Source organism: Nymphaea colorata, chromosome 1 (assembly GCF_008831285.2).
Source record: "Nymphaea colorata isolate Beijing-Zhang1983 chromosome 1, ASM883128v2, whole genome shotgun sequence".
In the NCBI taxonomy this organism is placed as follows: domain Eukaryota; kingdom Viridiplantae; phylum Streptophyta; class Magnoliopsida; order Nymphaeales; family Nymphaeaceae; genus Nymphaea; species Nymphaea colorata.
In genome coordinates, this window is record NC_045138.2 from 30,869,855 (window position 1) to 30,896,297 (window position 26,443).

Consider the following 26,443-nt stretch of genomic DNA (forward strand, 5'->3'; position numbering starts at 1 on the left):
AGCCAGCAGACCCCACTAAGCCCGCGTGGGCTAATGATTTTCATATCTTCAATTTCGAGAAGAAGGGCACATGATAATTGTCCATTAGTCTCATCTTATAAACAATACTGGTGGTCCAGTTCTGTATTCTGAATTCCTTGACATTCTGGCACAAATGAGCTCTTTGTGGGACCTTTCTGTTTTATCTATGCTGAAAACAATTAAGCATGTAAATGTGCTTACAGATGATTTCACAAACAAGAGCTCCATCTCACTGAGCAAAGGGTGATTGATTAAACTTAAGACCTTCAAGTTGTAGAAAGTAAAGAGGTCAATACTTGGGATTACGTCTCCTGGAATAAACTATTAAAGTGTACTTGTTATTAACTAAAAGATATATGTGTACTTGGTTTTGCAGGAATCAATTTTAAATTTTCCAATATGGACAATGGTGAGGAAGTTTGTGTATATATATGTATAGATGGGGAGAGTAAAGAACCAAAAGTAAACTAAGAAGAAGAGGTTCACTTATTACGTATGTTTATTAGAAAGAGATGGTTATACATGATACAGAGGCAATGATTCATGTGAAAGTGTGGCATATGCACGACTTTCACAAGGACAGGGAGTTCCTGATCTTGGAAGCTTTGCTTGCCAGTGTTCCCCTGGTGCCTTTACTGTCGCAGCTGCTTCCCTTGGGCGTGCCTACAGTTGCCCCTTGTGTCTCAAACTCATGACCTCGCCCTCCGCAGCTGCTGCTCTCATCTATCCTCTCCATCAGCATCCCCCCGCGCCCACCTCCTTTTGAGGAGGACTTTCTCCATGGGAAAAAGAAGCTCTTTTTCTTCACCAACTTCTCCACCTGCACCTGCATTGTCTCAAACTCTGCTTGCAACTTCATCATCTCCTCCTTCACCCTCCGAATCTCTGAGTACATGAACCGGGCGTCATAGATCCCAGCTGCAACTGCCTCCCGCTTAGATTGGCACCTAGTCGGTGCATCTAGGCCTAGACCAGGGCTCAAGCTGAGTCCATTGAAAGAAGCACTACAATTGACATGCCTGTTGATCTTGGCCTGCTCGCACAGTAGCACCTGGATCACAGTCCGCACCGGCAGCCGCTCGTTCTGCGCCGCATGCAAGCATGCATCTAGTGAGAGCTTCCGGCAGTCAATGAGCCGACACATCCGCTTCCTCTCACTCTTGCTCACTCCAGGATGAGCCTACAAAAGGACCATGATTGTCATTGACCATTTTGAAAGGTCATCTTTTCCTTTTTAACTTTTCCAATCCTGTTCCCAAGACCAACATTATGACATTAAGGCTTTAAGCTTATGTGGTGAACTTATTAAGGTGAACCACCATCAAGGACTACACGATATACTGAAAAGTTTCCTTTATTTATTTGATTATGAAGCAAAAAAGTACCTCTAGATATTAGGAACCGGAGATATTATGTGCATACTTTTAGTTTGTTTTTGACAGACAATTTGGGGGGCTAAGATTTATGGGCTTCTAAAGGAGGCTTGTTGATTATATGACAATGCAGCTTTCCCTTTCAGTCCCAGACACAAGTATTCTTTTGATTCTAGTTACTTTTAAAATTGTATTAATAGGTTAAAGTTAGTAAAAAAAAGATGCCGAGGCACTGTCCGCAGGATCCGAAGAACAGCATGTTATCGTGACACAAAAGGTATTAATGGCTCCATCAGAACAAAAAGTTCCTAGGAATAGCAGGCGCTTTGTAACAGAGGACAATAGTAAGTGTGGATGATGTGAAAGGTCACGGGCTCCCTGGTCTCTTTCACGACAACTTTTTCTGGAGGAATTTGGACAAGAAACTAATAGAGGTAGCCAAAGAGATACATATACATTGGTAGGTTCACTTTCTTGAACAAGGCCAATAGATGCACGTGTATATGCAGCAGAGACACCACCTAGATTCTCACCTGCAAGAACTGTGCCAACAACGCAGCACAGTTCTTGCAGATCATATGCCTGATTGATGCAGACAAATGCACAAGAGAATGGTACTTGCTCACGCATGCTAATCAGACTGTAGTAATCCTCAGTATGACTTGATTAATTTTGGAGCAATCTATATTTTGAAGACCAACTAATCAACCTGACTGTGGCTTCACCAGAAAATTTACTGCTCAGAGGATTTTTCTATATCAAGGTAATCTTCTGGGCCTTCGGAACCGTGGATGGATCAGTCTGAACAGAACTAGGTGGTTGCAATTTGGTTCGTTCTTTTGTTTCACAAAATTTCTCTTTCTACTGCTTTGACATCATCTATTCAAGGAGTTCAGCATAATTTTACCAAGTCATTGTTCTGCTCAGCAGGAACACATGAGGAAGAATATGCGCGAATGCATGTTCTGAAGAAAATATAGGTCTCGTCCTGATGTAAAAAAAAAAGATTCTTGCAAAGAAAGATTTGCCACTTTTATAATCAAGTGAATGCTCGAATGAAGAACAAACCCTGGAAAGATGGGGATGCAAGAAAAATACGCCCCTTACCTTGAGATATGTATCCACCGCACGGTACAGTCCGTCGTCAGTCATGCGGGCATGGAAGGGGAGAGCTCCAGCCAGTGCCTCAAATTCTTGCACAGTCAGGCCCGAATCAATGGCCACTTCTGCCAGGTAGGAGTCGGTGAGTTTAGCCACCTTAACCAGTGCCGTTCCATTCTTGATGCCTTCCTCTAGTGACAGAAACCTTTTCACCAGCCGCAGAACTAGACTAACATCAAGAAGGGTACCACAAGTATGGGAGAAGGCTGGTATCAGAAGGTCCTCAAGGGAGGCCTGGTCCAAGTGGTGCCCAATTCGCTTCTCGAGCTCGGCTCGGTAGCCCGGCTCAGCGCCGACCAAGTTTGCGCTCCGGAGAAGTCGGAGCATGAAGCTGCAGGGGACGGCGTCAACCTCAGGTGGCAGCACACTCACCAGAGTCTCTACCAAAAACCGCTTCTTCATCAGTGACACGGTCGGATTCTCGGGAGACCGGTGGCCTGAATTGTTAGTCGTCTTGGCTGCGGAATCTGGATGGAGATCAGGAAGCCACTTCGATGCGTAATGAGTGATTATAGAACCAATCAGGTCTGGCTGAACGCCCTTGGCCTTGATACCTGAGAGTGTCTTGACAAAGTAGTCCATGTCTAGGACGCAAGCATCCTCAAACCAACAATTCAGTGGCATTTCCTTGGAGGCAGAACCAAAATCTAACATCTTCTTTACTGTAATTTGTTTGGTGTTGGCATCAGAAGAGGCCCTCATCTTGCAGCAGGAAGGAGATGAAGAAGAAGCTCCGAGACCAGAGAAGAGGAGGCCTCAATTCACTGCTGTGACCATATTCTTAGCATGGGGGTCCTTGGCTCTACTTTTAACGGCTAACTTTTTTGGGGGCTTCCGGGCATCTCTTCTGGTACTGTTTTGGAGCCATTCAGGATTATACTACTTGTGATAAGAAAAGAGAAAAAAAAATGGCACCAACCGTGTCCTTGATTTTTCAATCAATTTTGTCTTACACCTTTGTGAAGATTACTCCCTCTGTACCTTTTAGGTCAAAATCTCTCTCTCTCTCTCTCTCTCTCTCTCTCTCTCTCTCTCACTCTCCTCCTGTGCCGTTGGAACTTGGCTCATATGAGTTATCTGTGCAATACATATAAATGTCAAATTTGGAATCGACAAAACGAAGGGGTCTGCTAACCTGCCAGCAAAATGCTTAGACAGATAACATGGTATTCAGAGCCATCTGAGTTCCATCAGGGAATAAATGGTTTTAATTAAACTGACCAGTTTCTGAAGGATTCCTGATGAAGCTTTGTCATTCTATTGCATATTATGCTTTGTTCACAGTTCACACCATTAACGGGTGGAAATCATTTTTCAAAGAATTTCTATTCCTTCTCTACCTCTATACGTATGTATGCATGTATGTATATAATGCAATTTTGTACGTTTATGAAACTGGGGGTTATATGAAAAGGGTTTCGAGATATGTGGAAATTTTGTTCGGAGGAGGGCCTGTGCAGATGCTTACGCCAAAAATGATAATGGTGATGTTGAGGGCCATGTTTAGAAACCAATAAGAGTGGGCCACACATAAAAGGCATTTAGGCGTCCACACTCGCTAAAGAAGACAGAGTTTGGCATGTTCTTAGTTTTTTGCTGCAGTGCTTTGAAGAGCATGAAAAGTGAAACGGAGCCACGTTAGCAATGACTTTCGTGCATGCACCGGTGTCTGTGTAAGGCATCTGATCAGTATATTTCTTCCTTTCTCAACATTCTTCTTGAAGATTTTCGTGAGAAGAAAGGACAGAAATGGTAGGAGAGGAATCATGAAATGGGTGGGAATTGCTGTAACAGTTTTGGCAGTTTTGGTGGGGGAGAAGGATAGTTGTGGATGTTCATGGCGTGAGGACAGGCGGGCTTTAAAGAGGGAGGGAGGGAATTGTAGGTAAAGGGAAGCCACGAGGAACATGTATGTAGCTCATTTAAGAGAAGTGTTGCCCGTATTTTAAATGAGAGTTTTGGCCTCTTACCCTCGCATGGGATAGATGGGCAGAAGCGACGGAGCACAAGTACGAATTGAATGTGAGAAAAGAGAGTGAAGGGAGCAAGTGGTCCAAGAGATCCTCGTTCTTCATGCATACACACATACATACACGCATTTACCCATACACGCGTACAGATATTAGCGCGTCTATCGACAGTCTCCCGTCCCTCCCTCCCCCTCTCTCTCTAGATTCCAGCATTGGATTCAACATCCTGTTACAGAAACGTCCAGCAAGACTTCCACGCTACCTTGTTTTTCTCTCTTCTTTATCTCTGTCACAGGTTCTGAATAGACCCGTTGTGCCGACGCATGATCTAGCACGACAAGAGTTTCCACATGGAGGACGTTAATGGCGCTTGCAAGCGCCACCCAAGTCATCTTTCATGGTTTTTGTCAGCGCGCGTTAGAAAGAAGGCCTCGGACCAAGTCTACACTTGCCAGTCTGCAGCTGCAGCTTTCCTGTGGCATTGCACAATAAAGTGGGGGAGCCTGACATTGCCCTTGACTCAGTATGTTGAGAAAGAAAACTTTCCAGGCCAACCAATGATCAGTTGCCGTCAGATTTTCATAATTTTTTGAGGATAGGTGGACGTAGGTCGACACTGTAATGTAAGTTAAGGTAGGTGCATAGATTAAAGAGAAAGCTGAATGTTAATGGGATTCCTCGCAGCCAGTTTAATCGGATTTATATTTTCCTTGAATGCCTAACTTTCATTCTTAGTGAGCATCTTGCACATTTACCAAACTAAAAGAGCCTATACTGGTCTTAAATGGCTTCCGCCTCCATCATAATCTGCACCCAAACTATGGCTGTGAAACAGATTGGTTCTAGGGTAAGAATTTTCCAATTCTTCGTTGTTTCAACTCCCACCCAAAAGTCCAACAGCCCATGTATTTAGCTGAATCAAATTCATTGTGTTTGGACACTCCACCTATGAGATCTTCATTTCCTGGAAAAACAATTTTCTTGTTTCAAAGGTAAAAACGCATTATCTTGGTAATCATAGAAACTAGCTCCCATGAACAGTTTTTCTTTTATCTTTTTCCTTTTCATTGCATACATGATGAAACCGCAACCTAAGCCGTGACTCAACCATAGGACCTACGCATGCTTAGCTTCAACGAGGAGTGGCTCTGATGTGTTTCAAATCCCACGGCATTCATGATAGCCCCAAGCCCCACCGGCTCCATCATACCCCTTTGGTAACATACTCCGAAGAACTTACTCTGTAGACAACAAAAAATAAAGCAGACACAATAATATGCCAATGAAATTCTGGCATTCAGAAAATTTTAATGCTACAAAGCCCATGCTTTACAGAACAAAGTTCCCACATGCTAAAAGTTTTGAAACTCACAAGACAGGTGGGTTTGCTTGCAGATTGACTAGTTTCACGTTCACCATGTATACTAATTCTATCTTCGGTTTATTCCTACTGCCTACATATCGTGGACTGGATACCAGAGCACACCATTTGCTCAGCCTCATAGCTTATGGGTTACATTGTTTTGTATTATGCAACTCATGAATCCGTTTAGCATTGTACGACTTCTTGATCATGAATGTAGCTTTGACATATATGAAGCCTCTGGAACTGTTCGCTGCTACCAGGAAGACTGCAGATCTTCCGTAGGTATAATGCCATGTGTATGTTCTACTGTGGTCAATCCACAAGAGACAAGGAACAAGCTGGAGCACATAGTTAAAATTGTTCACAGTAGCTCTCCGGTTCAGGTGTCTTACACAAAGGAGTTGCCACTGTAACGTTCATCCTCGCAAGAACAAACTCCATCTTTGAAATGATGAAAATGCTCAGCATCTCTAACAGTGATCTCTCTCCTTACAACCCTGGAGATGAACTTAATAGCATCATGGCAACTTCTGCACATGAAGAGGTTCTTCGTGACCCATATAGGTGTCCCAGGAACAGTGTTGATTAGACTAAATGCAACGGCTAATCTTTCGCTATGCCCACAAAATATTTCAGCCTTAGAACCTTCTATTTCACTACCGAGACCAACTTCATTCATTTTATATCCCGTGGCTTCCATTCTTTCATAGAAACCATTTAGGACTGCATGGATCTCTCTTGTTAGAGGATGAGATCTGTCTCCACTGAGAAACGCATGGACTTGCCCTTTAACCTCCACCCAACTACAACCTGGATCGACACTTAGTCCCCTGTCTCTCATAAGCCTCCTAACTTTGGCTACTTCATCCCATCGACCAGCCTCAGCATAGACATTACATATTAGTATATAATAGCCTATATTATGTGGTTCCAATTCAAGTATGTAGTGCGCTGCTTTCTCACCTAGTTCAACACAGCGATGGATCCTGCAGGCACCTAACAAAGCACCCCAGACAGCAGCATCAGGCTTGACTGGCATCTTCTCAATAAACTCATTTGCTTCGACCAAAAGGCCAGCACGACCCAAAAGATCCACCATGCACGCATAGTGTTTCAAAGTAGGAATGATAGAGTACTCTTTAGTCATGTTCAGGAAAATCTGCCAACCTTCATTCACCATTCTGGACTTGCTACATGCACAGAGGAGAGTGACAAATGTAACTTCATCTGGAACCACACCTTCATCTTTCATTTCTTCAAACAGAGAAATTGCCTCAGACCCACAACCCTGCCTAGCGTAACCTGCTATCAAGGTGTTCCAAGCGGCCACATCCTTGCACTTCATTGTGCTGAACAGGTTATAAGCCGTATCCATCCTAGAACAACGTACATACAAATCTAGAAGACTATTAGGTAGAAACCCTTCAAAGCTAAACCCGTTCCGCAACACATACGCGTGGATCTCCTTGCCACACTTGAGGGCTCCAAATTTGGCACAAGTTGAGATTGCCACTAATACAGTAACGTAGTTCGGTTTTAACTTACATAGCATTTGGCGGAAGAAGTTCAAAGCCTCAAAACTCTTGTGGTTGATGTGGAAGCCCATGATCATTGTGGTCCATGATATCACATTTTTCTCTTGCATTTCCTTGAACACTTTCACTGCCCTATCTAAAGACTTTAATTTTGAGTACATGTGTATTAGTGTATTACAAACTATGATACATGAAGTGAACCCATTCTTGTCAGCAAACTCATGAAGCTGAATGCCTTTTTCCAAAAATCCCACGGAAGCACATGAAAGAATCACCATCGCAAGTGTAATTTCATCAGGCATGACGCCCACCAATCTCATCTCTTCATAAACTTCAACTGCCTTATCATGCATGTTGTTTCTGATATAACCACTAATCAAAGACGTCCAAGAAACTACATCCCTAAGGTTCATCCTCGAGAAAACCTCAATCCCAACCTGCAGCCTCCCAACATTAGCGTACCTCTGAATCAGTGCATTTTGGACTGAAGTCTCAACACCCATTCCTGTAACCAGTACAAACCCGTGAATCTCTCTCCCTATTCTCTCGTCATCCAACGAAGTACAAGCTGCAATAACACTAGTCATCGTCATCACATCCGGATCAACGGACGCGACCCTCATTTCGGAAAACAATCTCAGACCTGATTCAAACAAACCATTTTCACAGTATCCCGAGATCATAGCATTCCATGAGATCCGATCTCTCCGAGGCATTCCATCAAACACTCGGCGGGCGCTTTTGAAGTCGCCGCATTTCATATACATGGTGATCAGAGCGTTAACGACATCCACTTCCGCATCAAAACCGAAACGAATTACGTGAACATGAACCTCCCTCCCCCTACCAAGATCGGGAAGTCCCCCAATTGCCCTTAAAACACAAGGAAACGTATACACATCCGGCCGGATTCCGACCCACAACAACTGGTGGTACAAATTGAGTGCTTCCTCCAGAAAACCGGATTTCGCATAGCCACCCACCATAACATTCCACGAGAACACATCCCTTTCTTTCATTTTCCCGAACACAAGCCAAGCATTCAGAACCTTCCCGAGCCTCACATACATGCTCAACATACAATTACCCAAACGCAAACTCAACGGAACACATGAAGAAGAAGCAGAGATGTGGGCATGGACGGTCTCACCATGTTCGAGTGCCCTCTTCATCTCGCAGAGCCGAACGAGCGAAACGAACGTCTCCTCTTCGACGGTGGCTCTATCTTCCCTCATAGAGCCAAGAAGCTGCATGGCTTCGTCCAATCTCCCCAATAAGCATAATTGGCGAAGTTGGGAGTTGAGGTCGTGGCTGTCGGTGTCGTAGGCGGTAGACAAAGAGCTTGCCTCTGCTGCTGCTGATGGCTCCTTCCTTCTTCGAGCTGCGCACGGGAGGGTCCTAGACTTGTTGGGGAGTCGGGAAAAGGTGAGTATAGGAGGATGGAAGGGGAGATGGTGGTGGGTGGAGAGTGGGAGGTCGAGGAGGTGGAGAGGTGGCGCGCGGGAGTTCATCCGAGCGATTCCCGCCATTGCCGAGAGGCCTGAGCATTATTTTGCCTAGCTGCGTTTGGGAGGGAGACTGTGGGGCTTAGCTTGTCTTCCCCTCGAGTGCAGCCTGGGAAATATCTGTCATTATACATTTAAAACGTTAGAACGAAGTTTTTGTGTAATTTTTTAATTATTTTAAGTATTCTTACAAAAAAGTGCAGAATTATTCTTTGCCATTTTTCAGTCGATTTACTGTCAATTCTAAATTTATATGTTCAGATCTTGCGGTCCAGTCAAATTTTGATTATAGAATTAAAATTTTAGAAACAAAAGTTTACCTTAAATTGAACTTAGAACAAATTTTCAGCTTTAATTTTTTGTTTTTTGGGTTTGATAGTTTAGAATTTTGATTTTACGACATGTTTGATAAAACATGAATTAAAATTATAGAAAGAATTGATAAATTAAAACATCATGACATATAACTTAAAAAGAGATAAAAAAAATTAAAATTCTAGAATCATATTTTCATCCCTTGACTAGAATAAATAATTCTATAATTTTAATTAAAAAATAGCTTATAATTCTGGAATGAAATTTTTTTGTTTGGTAATGCAATTTTTATTTCGTCAAAAATGAGAATTTTTAACTCTAAATTCTAGAATTCCGGCATCACCAAACACCCCGGAGATTACACACACTCAAAGGGCGTTCAAAATTCAAAGGTGAGTTGTGTCTTAAGTCACGTCGTTCTGTAAATTTCAAAACCATGAATTTTAAGATCCTTGGTTGTTTTTCAAGTCTGTGATATCATCCGCTTCTTAAACGATGAAGCAACAATCATTTGATTTACTAATCTTGCTAACTAATCGAAAGAAAGATTTTTTTTGCAGTCGGGGCATCGACTACTGCCCTGCGCTTTTAAGTCCAGAAATCGCACCTACATCTTTGAACCCACGGTTTAAATTAAATCGTCATTTTTGAAAGAACAAGGAATTCCCCATAGTTTTACGTTTAACCTTACGGTTCATGGTTTATAGACATAATAGTTACCTCACTTATAGTTCATGAAGGCGCAGGGATGTGAACACGCTTTTCTCCACTCCACCATCTTAGAATATGACAAACAGCTTCCATCGACTCTCTAGAGAATATTGTCACAGCGATATCTATGACACTGCAAAAGAATCCAGGTGATTCTTATCGTTAAAAGAATTATACCCAGTTTTTATATTAGTATTCCAATTCCATATCATCTCTGAGAAAAACCAACAATTTTTTCAATGTAGATCGTTGAGAAGGCATTCATTCTAGAAATAACAACCAAGAAGGGCCTCTGCTTTCATGGCACCATCCTCGATCATCAGCAACTTGTCTAGTTATGAGACTGCAGCAGCAAGAAACTCTGTTTCAGAAGGGAGAAGCCACTGTTGGCGTGAGAGAACTGATTGCATTTTCTTTCATCTGTCATACTTATGCTTGCCTCCAGCACAATGCAAAAGAAACTACTGCAAGAAGAAGTTGATCATGCATGATGAAATGAATTTCTTGAAAAGGGGCAAGAAATACATGTGATTCAAGCCTCAGAGAATGGGAGGTGAAGAGATGGCAACACCAGCTATATTAATGCCCTTCATGCCAAACTCAGGCAACTCTGCCATATGCCAATCCATCTTGAGACTGTCATAAGAAATCCATATCATATTCCATCTTCCTCCAAGGTTAGAAACTAAAATGACTCTAACAACCCCTTCCCTGTCCTCTAAACGACCAGTCAAGACTTCAAAATGCTTTCTTACGCTCTCAAGCAAACTGTGTGGTGTTCTTCCGAACAATTTCCACTTTCTCCCATCCAGGTTTAATCCCCAAATCTCAATTTCTTTTATAACTCTTGATCTACCATCAATTGATTCAGATCTCACCACTACAAGTCTGCCATCGCCATATATGTGCAGTGGACCTGTCATGTAAGCACCAAGAAGGCCAATAGACAGGCCTTGTGAGCCATCTTCAGAACTTGGCCTGTATATAGATGCAGCAACATTGGTCTCTAAACTGACTCCCACAATGATGGTCTCATTGAGTTGGTGAGCTGCAGTTAGGAACACCATGTTCTCCTTCACTTGTCTGGTCATTTCTTGAGCTTCAGTGATGTTCCACATATTTGTGGTTGATCGGTAGAGGTATAGAACCGGCCCCTGGCCAAGGTCCTCAATGAACATGAACTTGAATGAACCTGAAGTGCGATTTCCGATGAGTTTCATTGAAGGTCTTCGCCAAGAAGACGTACCACGTCGCCCCAGCGGATTTGTCGGGATCTTCTGTGCGGACTTTGATACAGGGTTGGTGACTACAAGTTCCTGGCAGTTGTTGAGAGAAAATAAGAAAAACCCAGCAGAAGCTGCAAGGAGGTAGATATCTTCACCTGGAGGAACCACTGGCTCCAGCAACTGAGCAATCGGAAATCTGAACCACCTGTTGCATGCACTGCTAAACCCAAAGATTGTAGATTTCTTGAATGGCTGTTTTTTGAAGACGAAAATCCAATTGTCTGAGCTGAGTTTGTTGTAATTTCTCCGGAATTCGACACTGGAAATCATTGAATTTAAGCCTTTGCATGCTGAACTCAGACAAATAATCTCCGGCAATGGCAGCCGGAAAAGAATGTTTTCAATGAGCTCAGAAGGAAGAACAAAGAATCCATTGAAGTCAAATGCCTGTTTCCAGTCACCTTCCATCTTGCTGCTGAAGCAGGGAACTTGTTACTGTGTAAGCATGAGCTTTTCAAGCTGATGAGTCCAAGCTCACTTTCATAGACACATAAATATACAAAAAATACATACACGTAGACACATGTATTAGCTTGCTTAAAAAGAATGGAACCATAAAAATAAAGTACTTCCATACAAATAATTGATCAATAGAATAGTTGCAGAGCTTATCCTTAAACAAATAATATATGTGGCGAGTCGGCTTGAGATGTAGTTTTGTGGATGCACAAACTTCTTACTTTATTCATCATTTATGACATTATTTCTTCTAAATTATGATGTCCACGACAGTTATGTCCAAACCACCCGTTTCTCCGTTTTTCCAGAAATACATACGCATACAGGCATCCACCAGCAAATGTGGGCCACATTGCAGGTACTTTCCACCATTTCTTTTTCACAAATATGACTCTATAGGTGGATTCAGCGGTGCCCATTTGCTATAAGCAGTCTATAGGGTCATGTTATTTTGTCATAAAATGTTGACGCTTTGAGGTTTTTGTGGTTATGGAAATTCTGAACCATTGACCGTCCACTTCTTAAAATATGTCTGCATGTAACGTAACTGTCTGATTGTGTTGTTGGATTGATCTCCAATGGGCATCTTGTGAAGAAAAAATAGAACAATTGAAAACATTTGGTGCAATCATCAGTTTAAGTATTTTTGTTTATATGTGTATAAGTGACCGAATTCTGCCTGTAATTTGTGAAAGTTTGTACACTGATATGTGGAACTAACTCTATAATATGGTTCCTTTTCTACAAATGAATACTTCAATCATGTTTTTCTTAAAAAATATTTATGCAAATTTGATATATGAGAGAGGGAGAGAGCGATTGTTCAAAACTCCATTTACAGTTGTTGGGGTTTTGTATTGCTGACATGAGCATGCATGCGCATTTGTAATATAATATTTTTCATGCACGAAGGCTGTCAGGTTTTCTGTCTTTATACTATGCTAATAGTTAACTGCCTGTCTAGAGTGCTGTCATGATGGTTGCTGCTTAAGGACATAGGCAACCAAACCAAAGAATATAAAGCATAGACAAAAAGCAGGTGCAGGGAGCAGCCAGTGGCAGGGATGCCAGTTTTCTTTGCCCTTAATAGGTTTACCAGAATAATAGCAGAATTTTAGTGGAAAGGCCTCAAGTTCGAAAACATGCAATTCTGATGTAAGAGAAAGTTGATTGATTGAATTCTAGGGAAGACTTTATCTTGGTGTAGAAGTTCTACACTGTTTGACAGGCGACTTGCAGGCGGGTTTGTCAGAAAAGGAATTTGGAAGCAGGAGGTTTTTTAATATAATCTGGTGGAAGATGTGTCAAGAAGTCTTCCACCGTGTTTGAACGAGGAATATTCGGTTGAAATCAAAGTCAGTTTGAGAGTTCACCTCCACCATACGAGCACCCTTTAGATCTAATGTAATTAAATCTGATACCAAGAGGGCAGTTTTTTATTTAGGAAAAAAAAATCATTGGACCTTAAAAAGTAAAGTAACTTTTCTCAATGTAAAGGACCTAATTAGATTTTCTAACAATTATATAATCCATGTGGTAGCAATCGATCCATTCCCCTTTTCTTTTGTGAGCTATACTGTCATCGTATTGTTATTTTCCTAACGTTGAAACCTCTTGCCAAACTATTGCCCTGTTGAAAAATAAAAGCAGAGACCAAGATTATTGATGCCACAGTGATGGCATGAGTACCACTAGTTTTTTATTATGAGGAAAATAGCTATCAAGTTCCTTTTGACTTTGTATGTTTAACTGTTGATGTGAGATGAAGGTGCATGTTCCACCATGGCTTTTCGCAGTGGTTGTTCATCAGAACTTGTTTGATGGACGAGAATGCAGAGAAGGAAACACTCCAGATCTGCAACAGAGTTGAAAAGATCTGGCCGCTCACTCTCGGGACCTATACTTGCAGGGTCTATGTATACTTGTTTTGGCTTGTACAGAGAGCTGACATCAGCGAGACTCGAACTACAACTGTCGATCTAACGCTTGGGGCCTGACTCCAATTTGCCACCTTGATTCAGTCAGCCTTAATGACCTCTTCTGAACTGCTGCACTTCTCATGTTCTCTTTAGCCTGAAAAGTAATCTTTCAACTGTAATGTACAGAAGTTCCTTTAATGGATAGATTCAGTTCACAAGAAGCCAACCACATCACCAAATGGAGTAACGCCTGCAGCTTAATTGCCCAGAGAAGAAGGTGGCCGAATATAAGTCTGGTCTGTTCCGACCAACCATATGGACCAACTTGTTTTCCTTTACAATCTCTGAGAGTTACCACAAGAATGCTCCTGTGCCCTCATTGCTACAGTTCAGATGGGTGAAGAAGCATCAATAAGGCTGCAGAAACGTCCATTAATATATCAAGGAAATGAAGTTAAATGCTGGGAAATTGCCAGAGTTGGATCATTGCTGGGTCCTTGGACACGTTGTGAATGTTTGATCGATTTCCTGCCAAAATAAAGCTACAAGAACTATTTCCGTGTCCTAATATTCTCTGAGTTTTTCCCTTCTTTCTTTTCTTGTATTTAATGTTTCCAATTCCTATACTAGATCAGAAGTGTTTCCTTTGGATCATTGAAACCATATGAACAGGTAACACAATCAACATCAAGCAGGTACAGGAAATCAGTTGTTGATCACTAAGAATCACTTAATGTAGGGTTCCTTCGCCAAACTGCTGCGAATGTTCTAATACAGAAAAGAATCACAAAAAACCAGACCCACCTCTCTACCTAAGCTGGTCGATCGGCAGCCCCACCACATAGAATGAATTAGGAGAGGCCCTATTGATGGGTCATCTTGAAATGCTGCTAGGTATCCTCACAGATAAGATAAGAGTCAGGAAAGTTTCGATCAGTATAACTTGCTCTGAACTTCCAACTTTATATTTAGCCAAAAGCACAGGTGCTTATTGAAGTGGCAGGCAACTAGGACCCGTGAAAGAAACAGATTGAAGTTGTGTTTGCTTTCTTGGTAGGCAGAACAGGCTAATCTCACCAAAGTAGTTATCCTTTCCTCATTGAGTTTATATTACTTGGACAAAGTTATAGGAGCAATGGTGGAGTCACAAAAATTGACTGGTGGAGTTGGCACGGGTACTTTATATATATATATATATATATATATATATATATATATATATATATATAGAGAGAGAGAGAGAGAGAGAGAGAGAGAGAGAGAGAAAGAGAATGAATTGAATGGTGACTTTTGTTTTTTAGAGTCCCTCAACCATCTGATTTACAATGATGGACGGTTAAAAGAAAAACAAAGAAAAAAAAAGATGATGAGTGTTTTTATCATCTACTATTTGTTCACACTTTTTTTTTTCATGTTTTTCTCTCAAACATCCATCTGCATCTGACTTTATCTTTTTAGAATCATCTTGCCATTTAATCTGCACTATCTAATCCAACATGAAGGATAATTAAGAGAAAAGTAAGGAGAAAAAGGTTACAGGCATTTTCGTCATCTAATACAAGTTTACACTTCAAAGTGCATTAGTAAGATGTCGGAAGCTTGAAAGCAAGAAGTGTAGCATCATCTAGAGAGGAAGCAAGAGCATTACTAGTATCAAGAGCAAAACAGGGCCTCACTCACCTCGAGAGAGGAGTTCATCTACTGTGAAAAAACCACTCCGTTGAAACCCTCTACAAAATAACCATGCTTTTTCTCTTGTTTTTCTCTCAACAAACCATATGCTTTAGATGGACGACTTTAATTAGATGTCTGGGTGACTCTAGATAACCATAGTTATTGTTCACTCACTCAATATATATATATATAGGGCCTACACCAGCCCACTTGTGGCTAGTCACTGTATAGGAGTGACTTTTATAAGCACGTTTGTTAGCAAAAAAGCTTCCAACTAAGTTAATTGGGCATGGGTGTAGGTGGGGTATTAACTTTAAAAAATATGGGTATACACACATATATATATATATATATATATATATATATATATATATATATATATATATATATATATATATATATAATAACTTTTAAAATAAAGTGAAAACTGAGTTAGAAACAAACTAAATCAAGTAAAATTAAGTAGTTTGGGTAAATTTCAACTTAAAAAAGAGGAACCTTACCGGAGAACCTCACATGACTTAGGCTTCCATTGGTGCCAGCAAGCACTGGAAAGACAAGTCGACAAGAATAATGAAGACCACGAATTTTGTAACTACAGAACCACCGCAAGTAATACGAATATAAACTGGTAAGAATCTGCCAAACCCGGAGATCATGTAAATTAGCCCAGATTAATCGGGTTGGTACAGCTTTTACTGACTTCAACTAATCGAATTTTATTTAAATGGATTAGGAATCAGAGTCAGATTTGGATCTAATTGTCTTAAAACCAAATTTAGATATGGCACTTACATGTAACGGAATCAGATCTTTACGGAACCCCAGCCAGATACTAAACCCGGATTCTGATTAGATTATGAAACTATTAATTATATCTAAATTTTTTACAGGATCCAGCTAAAACAGATTCAAGATCTCAACGACGAGCAGTTCATATCGATCCATTTACATGGATCCCAACGAAACCCCACCTTGCAGTTCCAAATAAACAAACAAATAAATCCAAGAGACAGATTCCTATGATCCAAAAGCTGATCTTCCACTACACCAAGTTACCAACCATGGGGAGATCAGATTGAGCTGACAAATTTAATCAGAAAAGTAAAAGCTGAAAAATAAGTAAAGAACAAGAAGACTGCATGTTAGTGGGGAATGCCTTTCTTGATCTGACCAAAAGGAAAAAGAAAAGATTTCACTTGTTTTCCTTTTCAGCTTCTGTTTGCCAGCGTTGAAATATCTGCAGGCTCCATCGCTCTACATCTTGTGCAGGAAAAGATCAACTCACGAGCTCCACAATGAACTCTTGTCCCAACATAAATGCGAAAATAAAGTGGACGTCGAGGTAAGCAGCCTTTACTGCTCCTTGGGATTGTACAATGGTACAATATAAGAATGGCGAAAAGCAAAGCGGAAAAGGCAGAAGATTCTTGCAGAAAACTGGAAGACTGAAAATTGTTCATTCACAGGGACGTACATCTATCCGAAACAAAAGAGAGATCTTCGTATGTATGGAATCTTTTAGGAGAAAGTTATGGCTTGCATGAGGACACAGAGAAAACAAAGAGCATGTGAAGGTGTTGTAATCGACCAATGTATAATAACAAGAAATATATTTATCTTACGGATCAATAATGCAGGAAAGAAAGCTACATTGCACCGCTTCTGCAAAAGCGATTCTCCCACAGTCCCAGAGTTGACGAAGACTCTGCGCGGCCTGCCATTCTTGATAGTGGAATCAATGCTTTCCCTTCTTGAACTGAACTCCATAAACAGTTGCCGAAGAAGACCAGGAACACCATTGATGAATATTTGTTGTATGACAAAGAGGCCATTAATAGGTTGAATGCTTTACTCATTCAGTGCTTGTGCAGAACGCAGGTTTCCCTGAGTTCAAGGCAGCATCTGTGGCTTCATTACTGACCAATCTAGTGACTTACACCAAAGAACCAGGGTGATCTTAAAATCACAAGAAACAGGTAATTCTTCCTCAGTCATTTAAAGGGGAAAGGAGTAAAGTCTGATTGAAGTCATTGACAAAGTGGGCAAGATCAATATGACGTGAGGCTTGGCCCTTTTCGCCAAGAAAGTGAAACTCAGTAAAAGAGCAGAGGACAAAAACTATGGTGAAAAAGGGCGTCTTCTATTTGGTATCCATTGTGTTCATATTTAAAAAGGATAATCTTTCACTTACTTTTTGCGTTTCTTCATTTCACCGCTTCTAAAAAAGGTCATTAGTCTCTCGTGTGCCTTCCATCCACGGTTCACAAAGCTTGCTTTAGGACTTACTGCGATTTAAAGAAAGAGTGCATGACAGTACAAGTAGTTGCATGATAACTTAAAAACTAGGCATTTAAAGAAAATTTGAATTTGAAATGCCGATGTTTTTCTCTCCTTGTTAGGAATTAATGCGGGGTATATTTTAGAAGACAAAAGAATGCCATATAAAATAAACAATGCATTACTCTTGAATTTCTAAATCCAAACTGTACATGTTAATTGAATTTCATGGGGTTTCTGACCTGAAGTAATTAACAGTCGTATTAGATTGGTTTGATCGATTATGGCTGCTTGGTTCGGACTTGCCTCTACAGACTTGGCAGGGCTGCTCAATGCAGAGGCCCGGGCTTGAGCTCGTCCTATAAAGTGAATCGAGGCCTGGAACCTACCTGATTTGTTTGATATTTAGCATGAAATACACAAAATTAAATGCATCATAATATCTACTTTTAAACTGATTCGTGCGTATGTAATGGAGTCTAGTTGGGTAATTTGAGCCCCTGTTCATTAACAAGTCTGTCACTTAGCTCAAAGTCAGTGCATTATGGGTATTTCAAAAAAAAAAGCCAAACCTCCCACTCTTCCCTTATCCCGAAGGGTGGAGACAAGGAGCCCCCATAGGGGACTTGGCACCGCTCCCTCCCCTCAATTTTTTTTTTTTTAAATTTACATGTAAATTTTAGAAAATTTCACTTGTCATATATAAAAATTAAAAAAATGATATTTTGGCACTTGTCAAAATGTAGAAACTTTAATTCGCCCTCTCATGAAAAATTTCTGGCTCCATCCCTGCTTATCCCTGTTGAACTTCATTAAACTTTGAATCCTGCCGCCCCAGCTGATTGGAGCTTTGACATCAAACCCTTGAGTTTTCAAATTGAAGGCAGCTATCAATGACATTGATAGAAAGGAAGTGATTAAGATGATGATGATGATGATTGATAGCCTTGATTCTCATCCACGATGGGCATGTCCGACCCAAAGTTAAAAAGGAGGGCCAGCATATGATGATGATGACGTGATTGGCCATGGTGGGTGGCACTGTCCATGTATAGTGGCATTTCCTCGCATGCATGGCCGATGAAGGCCCCTTCTCACATGCATGTCTTATCCTGCCTCCTCTTCCTCCCACCAAAATCCCCTTTGATGCTGATACATCCCCACCCCTCCTCCGAGGATGCCTTCAACCTTACACCAATCAACTTTTATTCATCACTAACACCCCTCCTTCGATTAAGTTCCTACGAATGAGTTAAATGTTGTTAAAAGTACTGTAAGCCGTCACTATGTCATGAATGGTTGTCTTCTTCTACGATGGGTTTTAAATATTTTTTCATATGGTAACATTCGACAACCTGTCCATTTCAGTTCTTTTATCCATAAAATAACTTAAATGATGTCTCTCATGATACGGGTGAACACTAGTCGAGTCGAGCCTGAGTTCAGTTAGCTCGAGCTAGACTCGGCAGTTACATGTTGACCTCGAGCTCGACTCGATTAAGGCCCGACAAACTCGTTTGAATAGAATTGATATTCATCGTTACGAGTTGAGCTCGAGCTCGGCTTGATTGAAGCTTGACAAACTCCTTTGAATATAATAGATATTCATGGTTACATGTTGATATCGAACTCGACTTGATTCAGGCTCAACAAACTCTTAAACTCGTTTCAATATATCGATTTGATTAATGCTTGACAAACTTGATTCAGGCTCGAGCTCGACTCGACAGTTACGTGTTGAGCTGGAACTCAACTCGATTATTTGAACGAGTCGACTCGTTGAGTAAATGACTCGGCTTGAACTCGTTCACGAGCCGAGCTTTTTTATATATATATATATATATATATATATATATATATATATATATATATATATATATTAGGAAGGAATCACGTATCGTGTGACAGCTCGGTTGACTGGAAGAGGTAAGGTGGCCCGTATGGACGCTGAGCATGTTTCCTGTGACGCAGGCAGGGATGGCCCATGGAAAAGCTTTCTGAGGACGGTTGATCGTCGAGCAATTTTGACTCCGGCCACTGGCAAACTTGATCCTTCCGGCTTCTGATACGTCCATGCCCAGCACTCGGCCAATCAGTGTCACGAATTCTCGGGCTGACCGCGTTAATGATCTGCCGGCGGTCGCCATTACTTCTGCTCCCACCGAGTTTTCCCTTTCACCGGGAAGTTCCTGCCACTTTCCCAGTACCTAAGAATTTGCAGAGAATTCTGAGAAACTTTGGATAAGTTCTCGAAATCGGATACTGGAAGAAATATATTAAATATGCAAGGCCGTGACTTACACTGTAACTTGGAAAAGTCTTGACCAAAGAAATGAGATTAGCTTGTAAGCGGTGGAGAGCACACTGACATCTTTTTGCAAACTTTGGAAGATGCTTAGTCGAAGTTTCAAATTTGAAAAAATTGCAACGGTGTTTTCGAAAAAAGTATGAAGAGTTTTTAAACTTTGCCACATTCCATGCGAGCCTTTAATGGTTTGCTCGTGGGTTAAAATACGCTTTGGAGCTTAGACTAATACCTATACAGTCTCGCATTCGTAGGAATCAGCTCCTATTAATCGAGACGGGTAAGGACGTGGCAGATCAGTAGGCTTACGCTGGAGTCTCTTCGGGTGAGCGAGAAGTTCATACTATCACTTGAAACGAGGCTTTCCCTCCTGTCTTTGAGATCATGAGCTGGTCGATGTCAACGATAGCAACGGTGTACCCTTCAACTTAGATGTTAAAACTATAGACGTGCTTTTATGCAGGCCCTTAACCCAGCAGCTACGCTATGCCCCTTGATGCTACTTTAGAGTCCATTGATCTAGAAAAGATCAAGGGAAAAAGTTGAAGGATGTTTAGTACCAGGACTTCGGCTCTTCAATGTTCTGTGAATCTTTTTTAAAATAGATTCATGGAATACTAACAAAGTGTTCATGCAGCCAAACCCTTTGCTTGTGTGTATCATCATGTACTTTTAGAAAATCTAGTCTTCAACACTAGAACCATAGGGCTTAGACCTAATTAAATAAAACTTAATGAATATATACTTGAATTTGCAGGTGGATATTGACCAAATCAATGTTCTTGGAACCGAGCTAAATCAGCATATTCGAATTGAATCGATGGCAAACCGATGTAGCAGATTCAAGAGCGACACATGTCAAGTTGAAAATATTTTAAAAACATCTTCAAAATTTCTTTTTTAAATTTTTTGAATCTGTGTATTCACCAAATTAACAGCCCGTCGATTCGCTTACCCAATCAAATATCTCAACACTGGCCCAACAATTCATAGACCAAGCAAGTTGGGGACGATAACCCAAATGAAAAATAATAATACAGCAAAGTAAGCTTAAATTTCGGTTTCCGTTGACTGTATTCTATATTATCCCTAACATAGTTTGCAAATATTGATTGATTGATTTGTTTATTTATGCGTTTTTGTTATAAATAAATTCATAATATAATAGTGGCGTTTGTGGAGATTCAATGAAGCATGTTCCTGCATAGGATGTGAGAGAGGGGCAAACATATTCATTGTAGTGAAAGAATATCTTTAATCTAAGCATTCAAATTGAACAATAATAAATGACATGGTCAGCAGGAATTCCGGGTTCACAAACAGGTACAACCTAGCAGTCCATGAGAATACTTTTATTTTATGGTTCAGATTTTCAGCAAAGTTGGTCCCGAGATATTTTATTCTTTCTCTCCTCTCCCCTTCACAAACTTTTATTTGAAAACAAAAAAAAATGGAGATTCTTTGGGACTCGGGCACCTGTTTGTGCCATGTGTTCAAACATAGGGTTCTGGAATCACATTTTCTCGTTTCTCAGAATCCGGGGGAACAACTGTCCTTCCTCCTCTTTCTAGGGTCTTCACATTTCTCATGCTAATTAATTTCACACAAGTACGATTTCTTTATGTTCTCCACTCTGCACATTCATGCACGCTATATATATATATATATATATATATAAGAAAGAAAATTGAATGGTGATTTAAATTTTTCATAATTACCAGACTATCTAACGAAGACTGTTTGATTCAATATAATGAACGATAAAAGAAAAACAATGACAAAAAGGTGATGAAATTAATCATGTTAATGAAAATACTGTTTTCAATGTTAAATTCATTTAATTATTTGAAATTGCTTGTCTCATCAACATCCAATTGAAATGTGCAGCCTAAATCTGGCCCACTTCCATACAGGCGCGGCTGAATTTGACTCCAACTTAACTTTGGTGATAAAATAACTTAAAGAGGTCTAATCAAAATTCATATAAAATACATAATCAGATTACTATGGGGAGTCAGCTACCTTTAACAAAACTTAATACCAAATAAGCGCTCCAACCAAGGTTTTCATATATATATATATATCTTTGACAAGTGTTGATTTGGGTTGAAGGTGGCTATTGAAGGCTAATGTAGACAGGTCATGGGTTCTCTCTCTCTCTCTCTCTCTCTCTCTCTCTCTCTCTCTATATATATATATATATATATATATATATATATATATATATATATATATATATATAAATGTTGCATAGGGGTTTACATTATGAAGAGCATATTTTATATTCTGAAGGTTAATCTTAGATATGGGAAATGTAGGTTTAGGGGATTGTGCACGAGAGGGGGAGTTGGCAGCCGTGGTTTTCCTTGATCTTGTTTGGAAAAAGAAAGAAATAATGAAGGATTCCCTCGTAGGAATCATGCCAACTCTCCCTACGCCCCAAAAAACTATCATTCTTTGATTATTAATATATCATTTGCATGTTTTCCCTCTCAATCCGATGCATTATTCAATCCCCAACTTGGGGACCTTCGATCAGGAATTTTCTTTTGGAAGATGAATAAAAAAGTTTTTCTCCTTTGAAAATTTCTTGGTGTTTGCGTCGACGTAAGATCCATTATTTTATTGTCGCAGTCCATGTTTACGCAGACTCATTGCATGTCGTACCTTATTAGTATAATAATAAGATTTTTTTCTTCACAATCGTCCTCCGGATATTAACTATTTTCAGAAAAACTCCTTCATCTCCCCGTTTTTGAAAATTATTTTTTACCCACTAGACCTTACTTAGATTCGTTCGTTCTTATATATGTTCAAACTGAACTGGTTCGCAAGCAGTTAGTTTCTATTTCAAATATCAAGACATCAAATCTCCATGTCGCAAAAAAAGGACTAAGCATGTACAAGTTGAAACACGGTGACGGTGATACCCGATACACCGAAAACATGAGAAAAAAGTATATACCATGTTGAATATATTTTGGTTTTCAAATTGACAATCTAAATCTAATATGAATCTGACTTCTATTTAAACATCTAAATGCGAGTCTGACTTTTAAATATACAATTGAATCCTAATTGCATTATGATTTTTTAACTAAATTCCAAAATGTGCAGGTATTCTATGTAGGATATTTATTGAAGGTAAAATATTAATTTGAATCCAAAGGAATATTTACTTAAAACTCTCTCTCTCTCTCTCTCTCACAAATTGCATTTTTTAAAAATAAACATTCCTGGCTTTCCAGTTTTACTTAAATTTACCAGTTCCCATAAATGGCCAACATAAGGGATGAATTCAACATGGTGAAGAAAAGCAAAGCCTAGTTTGTAAAAAGGAAAAAAATGAGGCAGCATTGAAAAGATTGATGTGAAATTTAGCTAATATGGGGAGGCCTATTATGAAAAACCATAAAGCAACAACCGAAAGCTAGCTATCATCAGCCTTTCACATTTCCACTTAAAATTTTTCTTTTTCATTGTTGAATTTATGTTTCCAAAATCCAATCTACGCCAAAATCTACTTAGAAAGTACACTCTAGTGAAATCTCAATATAGAGAAACTGGAAGACCTGAACCCAAAACCAGAACCAAGTCCAAAATCCATCAAGGATCTGAATTCTAATGCAAATACATGGCCCATGAATCTATTATAGTTCAAGGAGATCAGATTCGGGCCCAAACCCAAAATTATCAAGTCCAACCCGGTGAAGCAACCCCACAGGGACCCAAACCGATTCACCTGGACCAGATCCAAATCTGACCCGTTTATGTCCCTGTAGGAGAGATTTCTATCCTAATCACAATGATAGTGAACTGTGTCAATTTAAGGGAAAAGGCATGGGGAAACTGGCACAATAAGTAACTATCACACAAATACACACACACACACATACTCATGCCTGCACACACACACACATACAAAGAGATAAAAGGAGATAGAGAGAGAGAGAGAGCCAAGAGTGTGGTCATCAGTCCACCCATAGTCCTCATCCCCAAGTAACGCCCATCACCATTTCTGAGCCACAAAAACATCATCATCCGGATCTGCTGCTTTACCTTCCCACGTTTAACATGAAGCTTGTTTTGTTTTGTTTTAGAAGGAAGATAACTGATATATGGACATACATTTTTTCCGGCGAGCGAGAAGATTATACTCCGGCCAACCCCGTTCCCCTTTCACGCCTTCAAGGTTCAGAACTGCGTTAATGTATCTTCATTTTGGTACCGCGCCCACGAGAATCAAACTGGTGATGTGTGTTCTCGGATTGACCAACCCAAACAGAAATGCTATGCTACCCTATGTTGGTTGGTAGGTTTAGAGCAATTGATATTTTGGAAAGCAAGGATTATGTTTTCAAAATATAACTTATATAGACATTGGTTGGTCATTTATTACCAAAAGTGAAATTAGCTTTTGTGCTGGCATGCGGTCATATCTTAGGCGTGCATGGGCCATGTGATGGGGATGCCATCCATATCATGCCTGGTGAGGTCATCATCTCTTGCCCTAACAATGACATATGGGGAGGGAGAGTGGGAGCTTTCTTTTTTTAATCAATCACAAGTGACGTCGTACCCTCCTTAGGGAGAGAGAGTGACTGCTAGCTTCACCACCTTCAACCTTCTCCCCCTTCCTTCTCACCTCCTTGTGCAGGCTGCCTTCTGAGTGGGTGGGAGAGAGACCCTTCTGATGTTCCTTTGCCTTTCGCAGATTCTACTTTTGGAATCAGAGGAAAGTTCTGCTTTTTCCTGGTTAATTTACTTTGCCTTTTCCTTTCTCCCTTTTTCTGGGCGGAAATGGAGCAGTATGACTCCAACAGCAGCTCATCGTCTTCCTCAGCGATAACCTTCCAGCCTTCCAAAGATTTTCCGGCTAAGATGGCAGCGTCGTCGCCGCCGGAGATCGACGGCCTTCTCGCCGACGCTGGGTACTTGGTCAAGTCATCGGATTTGGTCCACGTCGCGCACCGCCTGGAGCAGCTCGAGAACGTCATGGTTGCTGCCCAGCCGCCCGTAATCTCCCACCTTGCCTACGACGCCGTCCATTACAACCCGTCCGACCTCGCCGGATGGGTCGAATCCATGATAGGCGAGCTCGGGCCCTCGGCATTGCCTGAGTTTCTGGTCGAAGACTTCCCGACGATCGACTTCCCCGGCAACTACCAGATGCCGGTGGCCGGGTTCCAAATGCAGACCACAGCCGCGGCCGGCGAGGAAGAAAGCCTGGTTCCAGCTCATGACAACGGCGGTGTCAGGCCGGATTTCACCGGCACGACGGTCGAGGAAGATTCCGGCATCCGATTAGTGCACCTGCTCATGTCCTGCGCCGAGGCGGTCCAACGTGGGGACACCCAATTGGCTGCCATCTTGATTCAGGAGATGAGGATACTCCTGAGCCGGAGCAGCACCGGCGGAATTGGGAAGGTCGCCGGATGCTTCATCGACGCGTTGAGCCGGCGGCTGGGCTACGGCCCGACTCAAGCAGTCTGCGCCGAGTCTGCTCTAGAAAACGAGATTCTCTACCACAACTTCTACGAGGCGTGCCCTTACCTCAAGTTCGCGCACTTCACCGCCAACCAAGCGATCCTGGAGGCATTCAACGGCCACGATCAAGTCCACGTCGTGGACTTCAGCCTGATGCACGGCCTGCAATGGCCGGCCCTGATCCAAGCCCTGGCCCTCCGGGTGGGAGGGCCGCCGCTCCTCCGGTTGACGGGCATCGGACCACCGTCGCCGGACGGTCGCGACGCGCTCCGCGAGATCGGCTTGAAGCTGGCCGAGCTAGCCAAGTCCGTGAATGTCCGGTTCTCCTTCCGCGGCGTGGCGGCCGAGCGGCTCGACGACGTGAAGCCGTGGATGCTGCAGGTCGACCCCAAGGAAGCGCTGGCCGTCAACTCCATCATGCAGATGCATCGGCTGCTGTACTCCGACCCCGGCCGCGGCTCCCCCATCGACTCCGTCCTCAAGTGGCTCAAAGGGCTGAAGCCGAAGATCATGACGGTGGTGGAGCACGAAGCCAACCACAACCAGGCGAGCTTCATGGACCGCTTCACCGAGGCGCTGTACTACTACTCCACCATGTTCGACTCGCTCGACAGCTGCACCCTGATGCCGGAAAAGTCGGTCGCCGAGATCTACCTGCAGCGGGAGATATGCAACGTGGTGTGCTGCGAGGGGCCGGCTCGGGTCGAGAGGCACGAGACGCTGGCTCAGTGGAGGACGCGTCTGGAAGGAGCAGGGTTCAAGCCGCTGCACCTCGGCTCCAACGCGTTCAAGCAGGCGAGCATGCTGCTCACGCTCTTCTCCGCCAACGGCTACTGCGTCGAGGAGAACAACGGCTGCCTGACGCTCGGCTGGCACAGCCGGCCGTTGATAGCGGCTTCCGCTTGGCAGGCCGCCGACTCCGATTGCCCCGACGGCCACGCCGTCGAGAACATGCTGTAATTATTTTCCTCCTCTTTTGCCCAAAAAACGAAAATCGAAAAAAAAAAAAAAAAGATGTGGGGCTTTTTTTCCTTTCTCCCCAAAGTGATAGAATAAATGGAATTATTTTCCCGGTA

The 26,443-nt window shown here is 41.7% G+C and overlaps 4 protein-coding genes across 4 annotated transcripts; 1 reads left to right on the forward strand and 3 right to left on the reverse strand.

Annotated features, from left to right (window-relative positions):
* Positions 1-484: 484 nt before the first annotated feature.
* On the reverse strand, positions 485-3,406 carry LOC116250069 (root phototropism protein 3-like). The gene is made up of 2 exons (XM_031623434.2): positions 2,502-3,406; positions 485-1,201 (listed from the first exon to the last, which is right to left on the reverse strand). Exons 1-2 carry the CDS (start codon positions 3,255-3,257, stop codon positions 593-595), a joined length of 1,365 nt encoding a protein of 454 aa, XP_031479294.1. The 5' UTR covers positions 3,258-3,406; the 3' UTR covers positions 485-592.
* A 2,396-nt stretch (positions 3,407-5,802) lies between these two features.
* LOC116266757 (pentatricopeptide repeat-containing protein At1g15510, chloroplastic) lies at positions 5,803-10,106 on the reverse strand. Its single transcript, XM_031648087.2, has 2 exons — positions 9,967-10,106; positions 5,803-9,051 (listed from the first exon to the last, which is right to left on the reverse strand). Exon 2 carries the CDS (start codon positions 8,953-8,955, stop codon positions 6,280-6,282), a length of 2,676 nt encoding a protein of 891 aa, XP_031503947.1. The 5' UTR covers positions 8,956-9,051; positions 9,967-10,106; the 3' UTR covers positions 5,803-6,279.
* A 389-nt stretch (positions 10,107-10,495) lies between these two features.
* On the reverse strand, positions 10,496-11,681 carry LOC116266763 (uncharacterized). The gene has a single exon (XM_031648100.2). It carries the CDS (start codon positions 11,649-11,651, stop codon positions 10,497-10,499), a length of 1,155 nt encoding a protein of 384 aa, XP_031503960.1. The 5' UTR covers positions 11,652-11,681; the 3' UTR covers position 10,496.
* A 12,197-nt stretch (positions 11,682-23,878) lies between these two features.
* LOC116246060 (protein SLENDER RICE1-LIKE 1-like) lies at positions 23,879-26,443 on the forward strand. Its single transcript, XM_031617749.2, has one exon. The coding sequence runs from the start codon at positions 24,681-24,683 to the stop codon at positions 26,325-26,327; it is 1,647 nt and encodes a 548-aa protein (XP_031473609.1). The 5' UTR covers positions 23,879-24,680; the 3' UTR covers positions 26,328-26,443.

Excerpts from the sequence above, each read along its gene's own strand:
- LOC116266757 (XM_031648087.2), bottom strand. The coding sequence starts at position 8,955 with ATGGCGGGAATCGCTCGGATGAACTCCCGCGCGCCACCTCTCCACCTC.
- LOC116250069 (XM_031623434.2), bottom strand. The coding sequence starts at position 3,257 with ATGAGGGCCTCTTCTGATGCCAACACCAAACAAATTACAGTAAAGAAG. Across the intron at positions 1,202-2,501 it reads CGGTGGATACATATCTCAAG|GCTCATCCTGGAGTGAGCAA; the intron begins GTAAGGGGCGTA and ends GTCCTTTTGTAG.
- LOC116246060 (XM_031617749.2), top strand. The coding sequence starts at position 24,681 with ATGGAGCAGTATGACTCCAACAGCAGCTCATCGTCTTCCTCAGCGATA.
- LOC116266763 (XM_031648100.2), bottom strand. The coding sequence starts at position 11,651 with ATGGAAGGTGACTGGAAACAGGCATTTGACTTCAATGGATTCTTTGTT.